This window comes from Heteronotia binoei, chromosome 6, assembly GCF_032191835.1.
Source record: "Heteronotia binoei isolate CCM8104 ecotype False Entrance Well chromosome 6, APGP_CSIRO_Hbin_v1, whole genome shotgun sequence".
Taxonomy (NCBI): Eukaryota; Metazoa; Chordata; class Lepidosauria; order Squamata; family Gekkonidae; genus Heteronotia; species Heteronotia binoei.
Window position 1 is genome coordinate 66,671,600 of NC_083228.1, and position 10,445 is coordinate 66,682,044.

At 44.3% G+C, this 10,445-nt stretch overlaps 1 protein-coding gene across 1 annotated transcript; it reads right to left on the bottom strand.

Moving 5' to 3' along the window:
• Positions 1 to 3,768: 3,768 nt before the first annotated feature.
• ADRA2A (adrenoceptor alpha 2A) lies at positions 3,769 to 5,359 on the bottom strand. Its single transcript, XM_060241660.1, has one exon. It carries the CDS (start codon positions 5,333 to 5,335, stop codon positions 3,968 to 3,970), a length of 1,368 nt encoding a protein of 455 aa, XP_060097643.1. The 5' UTR covers positions 5,336 to 5,359; the 3' UTR covers positions 3,769 to 3,967.
• Positions 5,360 to 10,445: the final 5,086 nt, after the last annotated feature.

Consider the following 10,445-nt stretch of genomic DNA (forward strand, 5'->3'; position numbering starts at 1 on the left):
CATCACATCCAACCCATGCCTCTCGGTTTGGAGTTTACTGAATGAATTTCTATCATCCTTCTTCACGGATTAAAATATTCACTCATTCATTTCGACATGTAAAACTGGGCTGTGTTTCTTGACAGTGGTCATTAAACAAATAATCTCTCAGTGCGTTCTTCAAACACCAATTGGTGTTGGGCTACATACAAGCACTGATTTTCCTCCTACTCCCGTAATTCCTACTTGCACATGCAACCTAATTACTCAGCAGTCTGTCAGCAGTTAGCAAACACTATGCTGGGCCAATATTTCATCGGGGGAGGGAGCCACAACAAACTTAAATATGCAGAGCAAATTGTGCACAGTAAGCCCTAATCCTTGTTCTATAAGAGGTATATGAGCGGTTTGCTGTGGCATGAAGGAAGAAAGCAAAATATCAAAAGCTTATTTGTCAGTTGTCACTTTAACAATAAACCAGACCATTGTTCTCTCTAACATGAAGCATAATAATGGCTTCTGCAAGCTACAGGAGACTCTTGCTGAATGTTCTTTCAAAGGTCAATTTCCCAGTTACCAATAAGTCCTTAAAGCCATAAGCTGCTGCAAATACAGACAGATAAAATACATTTTAATATAGAAACTTTATTTTTTTTAAAAAAAACCTTATTACGGCCTTTTCCATTGATAGATAACTTCAAAAGCACAAATGGCATGGCAATAATGAGGTGGCTGCACCAGATGAAGTTATAATAAAAAGAAAGCAGAGGGAAAACTCAAGCATAAGGTATTTCCTATTTGATTGCACTTAACATTGCACTCCCAAAAAGTCTTGCTCCATTTCTCAAACAAGTTCATTCTGGCATAAGATTGATGGAACCAATAATGCTTTAAAGGCCTTTGACTCAATAGAAGAACCCCACGAGTGCTCCACACAGACCTCTTGGGAACAACCAGTCCCATTTATTTCAATGGAAAGAGAAGACTGCCAGAATTTTCTTCCACTGAAAGTCATGAAGCAGCTCTTGAGAGGGGTGATGTTCCATGTACGATTGGGAGCTGCCATACCCCCAATAAATCATTGCATCAAGGTAAGTGGGCACGATCCAGACACATTTAGGCCTGATAATGAGGCTTAAAGTACATTTCCCTTTCTATTGAATTGTGTCCTGTAGTCATTGTTGTGAAAACCCAAGGAAGACCTACTTTGACATCCAAAGAAACCAGGGACTGGAGCAAGTGGTTTCCCATCTTGTCTCCCATAGACTATGCTGTGATGAGTCACTGATTTCCCCCCCTATTCCAATAAAACAGCTGAAGTCCTGTCAGCCAAAGAAATACTACAAACTAGGATCCCAACCTTAAACTGGCAAATTTACCTTAGAACGCTCACAGAAAATAAAGATCTAAGATGGCGGAGCAACATATTGTGCTCCAAGTGAAATGCTTTTTCTTTTCTAGGACTGAGCAGATATACAGGCAATTTGCCTCAGGTTAGAATGAAACTTCCCAGTGTCTAATTCCTTTATTTGGTAAACATTCAAATGCCTTTATGAGAAATTTCAGATACTTGGAGCAACTGGGGAAAGTCATGCAAATTTAGAATGAGGACCTTCATTTGAAATTTCATTAACCACATGAAGCTCACTGGGCGACTGTGGACCACTCATCCTCTGTCAGGCTTAACGTGCCTCACCAGGTTGTTGTGGGAATAAAATAAGTGGCCATACCGAGATGCTGAAGAAAAGTGTGTGTGTGTGTGTGTGTGTTTAAATGATCATAGTAACAAAGATAATTACTGCAAAAAGTGTCATTGTAGTCTAAAAACGAATGTTAGGGACTGCTATTGATAACTACTGTTCTGGAACCCTGATTTTAAGCTTTGGCCTTGGCATTGCTAACTGTGATACTCTGAGAACATGATTAAAATGGCAGAGAATCACATTTGGTGGCACTGGGTTAGCTTAGCTGCCCCTCCATAAACACTTACGTGCTAGCACAATAAATTTTAGAAACGGATTACAAATCAGTATGTATCTATATGCAAACAGTTCTGCTGAAGAGTTTTCCCCCTCACTGACAAATTGTTAAAATATTTTTTCTTTTAAAAAAGAAATCTAAAAATTCTGTATTACAAATTTATACATAAACAGTTTTAATAGGCTCTCCAACAAAAAAACAATTTCAGATAATCTATGAGTAATATTTCTGATACTATAAAGCTACCCCTCCCTTTTCCCCTTAGCAGCACACTGACAGCTGTTTTACTAGATTAAACAGAGCTGCCCAATTACAATTTAAAAACTAAGAGGCACCACTGATTTCAGGTGATGTTTGGTCTTTTGGTGTATAGCAGGGTGTAGTATTCCCAAAACACAGAGCATCTGTGGCATTTTATAGAACAGGGGTGGCCAACGGTAGCTCTCCGGATGTTTTTCACCTACAACTCCTATCAGCCCCAGCCATTGGCCATGCTGGCTGGGGCTGATGGGAGTTGTAGGCAAAAAACATCTGGAGAGCTACCGTTGGCCACCCCTGTTATAGAATGTTGGCATTCCAAGAAAAAGTGACAATTCATCCAAATAAGGACTATATCCGTTGTAATAATTAAAATGAAAACATTGTGCAAGAGGTCCCCAGTTCCTCCCCTCCCCGTTAATAATTGCCAGGGCATTTTTCCTATGGGACAAGAATATTAAGTTATCTGCATAGATACTTCCATATATAAACCCTTGAAGATAATTCTGAAAAGAAACTCTTTCTTTCCAGTACCTGTATAAATTCTCACAGTATAAACAGCATAACTGCACCATTACTTTCCTTCCTATATATACATATTCTAGAGTGACTATTGTGTGTGTGTACACACACAATAGTCATTCTAGAATAAACCAAAAGAGATATTTATGTATTAAACCTGGAATAACAAAAGAACTTCATTTCTATCAATGATTTAAAAGACCAAAGTGCCCATGTTCATGAAGGAAGTTTCTTGTGCAGGACACCTAGTATAAATGAAAATCTTAAAAATCAATGCAGATCCAATAACACTGTAAACAGAAAGACAAAGAATCGCATCTGTCAGGTTATCTATTTACAACCACAGGCTGGGGAAATAAGTTAGCATTGAACACATACAGGGCAGAGAGGGGGTATTTTATCTTAACTCTTTTAATACCAAATGGCTCTTGAGAATCCAAAGTTAAAATGAGTTTAGCCTTTTGACAGCTTCCGTGCCAATTGTGAAACTTTTAATATTTGTCTGTTTTCCTTGATGGAAAAAAGGGGTACATCTCTATATCAAATAATGCATAAGGAGACAACACAAAAATAATAAAATAAAAACAAGCTACACATAGGGAGAAGAATAAAACACTGGCTGTTTCAAGTGTATGCTACCAGTTTTTTATGAGGCCAAAATCCAACAGTATATTGGAAATCTTGGTACCTTAATACTATCATATTTTAGGATTGATGAGATGGCTCCAGCGGTCTGTTCATTTCTTTTATCAATACTTCAAGTTTTCAAGATATATTTAAAGAAGCTTCAAAGCCGGTTTCTCCTACCAAAATTAAACATGTACAGATTCCCGAAGATGTAATACTTTACAAGACTTCAGCATTAATTACATTTGTACAAAGAAAACAAAAGAAGAAAGTGTTCCTGAAATATAGGACTTTCCTTTCATCATTGTGGTTTCCCTCCCCCACCCCAGTTGGTTCATTTAATTTTAGTAACAAGTCATTTCAGTTTTGTAACTTACACATGTATATAGACAATGCACAGTCAAGCCTCCAACTCCATCAACTGAGCAGAAATATTCAACTTTGGTTGAGGCTGTCTGCTACTGTTTTAAACACTTCATCTCACCTGAAGTCTTTGAAGAGTCTGAGTTCAGAATTCAACTAAGACATCATTCAAAACCAATCAGAGTAAAGCCCCTCTGGAAGAAAAAGAAATATCACCCTTGCAAATTAACTTGAGTTTTCACACAATCCGTTTTCGGTCTACTTTGCAGAGAATTTTTTTGAAGGCCCTCCTGAAGTCATGGTTGAAGATGGTATAGATGACAGGGTTCAGGGAGCTGTTACAATAACCAAACCAAAAGAAGAATTTGAAGAGGGTGTCGGGCACATAGCAACTCTTGCAAACAGCAGTCAAGGAGTAGGTGAAGAAGAAAGGGAACCAGCAAACCACAAACACCCCAATCACCACTGCCAACACAAAGGTGAATCGTTTCTCTCGGTTCTGCCTGCCCCTCCATCGGGAAGCTTTGGCATTTCTTTCCTCCTCCACTCTTGTAGGCAAATTGTCCCCAGGCTTAATCTGGCTTAGCTTTGTTTTACCCTTTCCTCTCTGTGCCTTCTCCTGCTTCTTGGACTGATTATCCTCATTGCGTTCTGAGGAGGAGGTGTCCTCCATGTCAATGCCATTGACTTCTTCCCTTTCCTGGCTTCCTCCTGCCACAGCTCCCTTCTCCCCATTAAGTTTGGTCAATGCAGGAACGTCTTCCTTATCTTCCAGCCCATTCTGCTTCCTCTCTGTATTCTCCCCTCTCTTGCTGGGAGGCACACGAGTTCTCCTCTTTGCAATCTGGTAGATACGGACATAAACCAGGATCATGATAAGGCAAGGAGCAAAAAATGAGCCAATGCTGGAAGAGATGATGTACCATGTCTCCTTGTTGATGCTGCAGGTAGGTGTCTTGCTCTCTTGCTTTGAGTCTATTTCTTGATGGACTGGACTGTCAGGCTCACCCTGCTTCATAATGGAGATGAGGGGTGGGAAAGAGATAACAGCCGAGATGACCCAGACGAGGAAGATTATGCTTTTGATGCGGCGTGGGGTGCGCTTGAGGTTGTATTCAATGGCCTGTGTGATGGACCAGTAACGATCTAGGCTGATGGCACAGAGATGTACAATGGAAGAGGTGCAAAAGAGTACATCCAAGGCTAGGTAGATCTCACACCACACTTTCCCAAAGTACCACTGGCCCATCACTTCATTGGCAAGAGAAAAGGGGATGACCAGGGTCGCCACCAAGATATCAGCTGAGGCCAAGGAGACCAAAAAGAGGTTCTGAGGGGCCTTGAGGGCCCGGCTAGTGAAGACAGCAATGATGACCAAGACGTTGCCGAAGATGGTGACGAGCATGAGGAGCGTAGCCAGGGTGATGAGGGCCAAGGTGGTGGGTAGGGGGTAGGGGAGGCCCCCTTTGTGCCCAGCATCACTCCCGTTGAGGCTCCCGTTGCCATCCATGTGCTGGAGGTAGCTGTCTTCGGGCGGAGGGGGCAGGCGTGCCGGGGACGCGAAGAATCCCCCCCTGTCAGTGAACGGGCTCTGGAGGTTCAACATCCACGCCAGCGCTGCCTGAGTGAGTTGGGGCATGTGGCCCGGGCCCCACCTGCGAAGAAGAGGGGGAGAAAGGTCTCAGCGCCCGGCTAGCCGGGGCCAGCGCCGCCTCCAGCGTCCATTGCGCCCCTCCGACTGGGAGCGCTGAGCAGCCCGCTTCCCTCCCCCGCTGGGGCTCGCCTTCGAGGCTCCCTGCCCGGCTAGCTGGCTGGCTGCGCTGCACGCACGGGAGGGCGGGGCGGGGCGTCTCCCGAAGGCGGGCGGGGCGAAGTTCCCCTTACCTTGGCCGCCGGGGGGGCAGGGGGGGCAGGGGGCAGGACTCCTCCTCCCGCGGGCTGGGCCGGCCGTGGCCGCGCAGGTGGGGCGCGGGAGGAGGAGGCAGGAGGGCAGCCGAGCCCGCGGAGTCGCCTGCTCTGCCTTGGCGGCTCCCGCGCTCTTTATAGCCCCCGATCGGTCCGGCGGGGCCGAGCACCCGCGTCAGCGCCACGTGGGGACGGCCCCCGCCGCGCTTCCCCGCCTCTGCCGCGCAACTCTCCGCCGCCAGCGCTAGAGCCGCTCTCTCGGCCACCACGGGCGGCGCCCCCCCCCCCCCCCCCCGCGGCCGCTTGCCCGCTTCCCGACAGCCCAGCTTCTTGCAGAGCTTCTAGATCCCCCGCGCACAAGGCGACCCCCCGGACCATCGGAAGCCGGCGAGGCGCCCTGCCTGGCGCTCTCTCGCCCAAACGCTTCGCAGGCATGGCCGTGTAAGGCGCGGCTCCCCCCCACCAGGCTTTTCAGTTAGGCACCTACTGTGGCACTCCAGCTGCTGCCTTCCTCTCCTTCCCCACCCTCCAAGACACACACACGGCTCCAGCATCATGCCTCACTGAAACCAGAAGAACAAGTTAGTCCTCACGAAGTCTACTCCCAAGGCTTTTAGCGGGTCTCACACTCGTGACTAACTTCAGGCGCGAGACACCTGGCTCTTACTATCACGATGAGGCCAGTTTTATGCAGTTTTCCTTCCCCCAAGAGCTCCAGAAAGCACCTGCACACATCACGCACCTGGATGAGGGACACACACCCTCCACAAGCCCCCTATGAAACTGAGGCAAATATTTCCACCCCATATACACGTTTGAACCGTTACATATAATTCCACAAGTACTACTCATGTCCCAAGTTTTCAATTCTACACACAGCAATATATGACAACTGCACATTGCAAAATACCAGCTTGCACTCAGGCATATGCAGACACCGCATGGCTTGCAAACTACAGAGGGCACTGGCAGAGATTGCCCTGGTGAACATGTTCTTACCAAAATGCACATGTGTCCAGTTTATAATCAGTTCTCTCACAAACAGATCCTTCTCCAAATATTTTCCACAATCTTCGAAGACATGCAAACAGATGATAGGCTACAAATATGCCCATGTCTGATGTGTATGCATGGGCACCTGTGCGTGCTAACACACATCTCCAGGCTACACACAGGGAGCCTCAACACCTATCCAACCAAAGTTAAAATATCTATGTCCCAGTGATATCAACTAAAGTGTTAGACTCTGACTTGACAAACTGTTCATGGAATCTGTGCAACTTGAAACTGATTCTCCTACCTCTTCCTAGTGCATACCTGTTTCTCTGGAAACAGAAATTCCTTCTGTGCTCATACATCAAAGCACCCAGATGCCCCATCACAGTATCCCGTTGACACCTCCCCAGGACAAAGCAGGCTGAAAATAGGGAATCTCTTCAAAGCCTGTTCTATTTGCAGGTCCATCTGCTGTATTAATATATGATTGCGCCTGAGGGTGTATGGCTGGAGAGAGGGTGGTTGGGCTACATGTTTAGATCTATAATTCCATTTCAATTGTCTAAGTAAAGACTCTACAAAGCAGTTACCAGTGCCAGATTAAATCCTGTGGAGGCCCCTAGGCAATTGAAATCTTGGGGGGCCCCTTGCAAATTATCTGAGGGTCTGAACACCCACCCCACCGCCCATGGCCCTCACTGCAGCCTGCAAGCACCTTCATCAAAGTCCCTTTTACTAGCTGTGGGGGAGAGGCAGAGAGAGGTAAACTTGATGGCAATGCCAGCAGCAGCTGCACCAGACAAGTCAGGCAAAGAGCAGCTCAGTTGCTGGCTGCACATGCAGGCTGGGAGGGCTGCAAGCAGGGGGGAAACCAGAGCGGGGACCTGGCCCGAAACCCCTAAAGGCGTGGGGGCCCCTAGGCCAGCACCCACTTGGACCAATTGTTAATCCAACTCTGCTAGTGATCCCTTGTCGACACACAGCCTCGACCAGCCTTACTAGGCTTCCAAGTTCCTAATGTACATCTGGTGTGTGCCGCCTCCTATATATTTTTACTTGGAAGTAAATCTAAGTTGTTCCAGTTAATTTCCTTCCTAGTAAGCATAAACAGGTTTATAGCCAGGGTTGCCAGCACCAGATAAATAACTTCTTAAGCAGGGAATCCCCCCCCCCGAATTGTTGGCAACCCTTATACCACCCAAATAATCTATGTGCTTCTCTCATCCTGAGGTTATCTCCTCACAGTTCTGTTATCCCATAATTCCGGTGACCTGCCCATCATCTCATTCCCAGGCCTTCCTTACCTACATCATAGGAATCCCACCTTTATGTCCATGAGAGAGAAGCATGAAGCTTGTTTCTTCTAAAACTGTCTATGTTGAGAAATCAATCTCCTGATTTTGTGTAGGTACAGATTATTGCTATTCAACGGAAAGATTCAAGTTTGAGGCTATTTTTCACTTGTTTCAGCTTGGGCTATCTAGAGAAAAACTAGGAATATCCAGGTTCCAGAGATGTATCATTGGCATTTGAAGAGAAACCAGAGTATATTATCATTGGCATTTAAACCCATAGTTCAAGCCCCATCTTCAGCATGCTGCTTACCTTTCTGTCAATTGCATCTTTTGTACATAAACTAAGACTGTCAGTGCAGGACCCCAAGGGCTCTGTGGCCTTTAAGAGCTGTAGGGCACGGGAATGGCTTTTCTCATTACAGTGCTATGATGATAAGGGAAGGAAACACTCATTAATCCTTTCCCTGTTGGGCAGCTATTAAAGGCACTGGAGAATTCTTCAAAGCTAGTTATTCAATGTGTTTGTGTGTATGTGCATGCACAGGATTAGACAATATTTGTCATTTCATCCCGATTTTGTAACTGAGTTGTTAATTCCCTGTATGTGTTAAGATACCAATTCCTTCATAAACCACAGGATATTACCACAAGATGTTACACACATTCAGGACCTGTACTGATGAAGTGGTGTATGTAGTTTACATATTTCTGTGTGCTTTGAGAGGACTAGTCATCTTCTGATAAGGTATATCTAAACGTTCTTCCACTTTTGTCCCTCAACAGGTAATCAATACTCTCAGAATTGTTACAAGTTCTGATCACCTAAGTAAAGTCATAAGTCTTGTGCACAGCAGAAATTGGGAACATGGCCAGATCAAGGTGTGTGTGTGTGTGTGAGAGAGAGAGAGAGCAAGTGATCAACCGCTGGGACTCAGCCTTCCATATTATTTCTGAATCTAGGGTAAAGTCTACCTTACTGCTTAGTTTTCTCCTATTACAAGTATCCCACATTCAGAAGCCTTGGGAATGCACATATGTCTTGCATGTCTGTTTGTAAGAAAAAGTCAATGTGTGCTTACTTTACAAATTAAACCCTGGATCAGTACATGGATAAGCATGTGATTTATATCACATGTCATGTCAAAGTTGAACATGTATTGAATACAAGAATTATTCACTGCACATATAAAAAAATCTGTGTGTATATTGTAGATGGACTTACATGCATTCACTGTAACGTGTGAACAGGGCTACTCATGCATATTAAAAAGTAGTCCAATCTAAGACTTGCTAATTGCAACTCAGTTTTCAATAAACTGAGGCAACTGATACCACCAACTGCAGAGTTGAAAATTTTTTTAGACTGTTATATTGTCATTATATGTATCTGATTTTAACCTTGTATTATTGACTGTTTTTACCTGCTCAGAGCCCATTCGGAAAAGGGCGGGCTATAAATCAAAAATAATAAATAAATAAATAAATAAATAAATAAATAAAATAGCCTGCTTATATATTATTAAACAATATACAAAAAAGAGAGACTGGGATGATGAACAGTGGAAGTTATTCCTCAGCCAGCTTCCTCTTTGAAAGCTGAACCTCAATGCTATTTCTGCAGCCTAAGTAAACTGATAGGTGAGAAGTTCTCACTACTATACTGGTTGTTGTGAAGTACTTCCTTTTGTGGCACACATTATCTAAATTTACCTACAGACACTTGAGGCGGTGATGGATAGGACTTTTCATCTATTTTCTAGGAATTTTTTTTTTTTTGCCAGAGGAAACACTAATGACTTAAAAGTAGCTGGTGGCCAAAATTTCATTTTAAATTGAATGTTATCTTCCCAAAAGGTATATTCTAGAATAGGGAGCTTGAGAAATTCAGTTTAAAATATTTAAACTATTCTTTCTGGATTTTTGCCTGTGATCAATGAGTCTGATGCTTCTCTGTGTAGTCCTATTACTCTATTACTCACTGGAAGATCCCAAGTCAGGCAAAGCACTGCTTTCCACCCCCAGCACAAAACACAGTCCTCCCACATATGGTAGGAACAGTGTTTAAGCTTTGCAGATATTCCAATCTCATTGTGGTAAAATGCCTTGTGGGCACTCTTTATAAGACCATTCATCTACACTTGCCCGCTTTCACTGCTAAGCAGGAGAGATAACTGGGGAGTCCAGAAAGTACATTTCCTTTAATTGTACAAAGGAGGAACTGATATTTTTAACTGTCACCATGGGAGCCAAGGCTGAGACAGGTTTAGCTTCCCCAGAAGTGAGGCCCTTTCAGTGTGCCACAAGAGAGCTGTGGGTGAGGGCCAATAGCTTTGTGAGTAAAGTGACAAAGTGTGTTCATAAACAACACTATGAATGCACTTTAATCTGGAAAGCAGCCAGGTTTAAATTGCTGTGTGGGTATTACGCATCCCTTGTGAAAGCAAGTTGGACACAGATTAAGCATCTGTCTTCATTTTGGATATACTAACTGGCCCTGGACCTCTACCTCCTGTTCAGCCC

What these genes read in the sequence shown, in the direction of transcription:
- ADRA2A (XM_060241660.1), bottom strand. Translation starts at nt 5,335, where the DNA reads ATGTTGAACCTCCAGAGCCCGTTCACTGACAGGGGGGGATTCTTCGCG.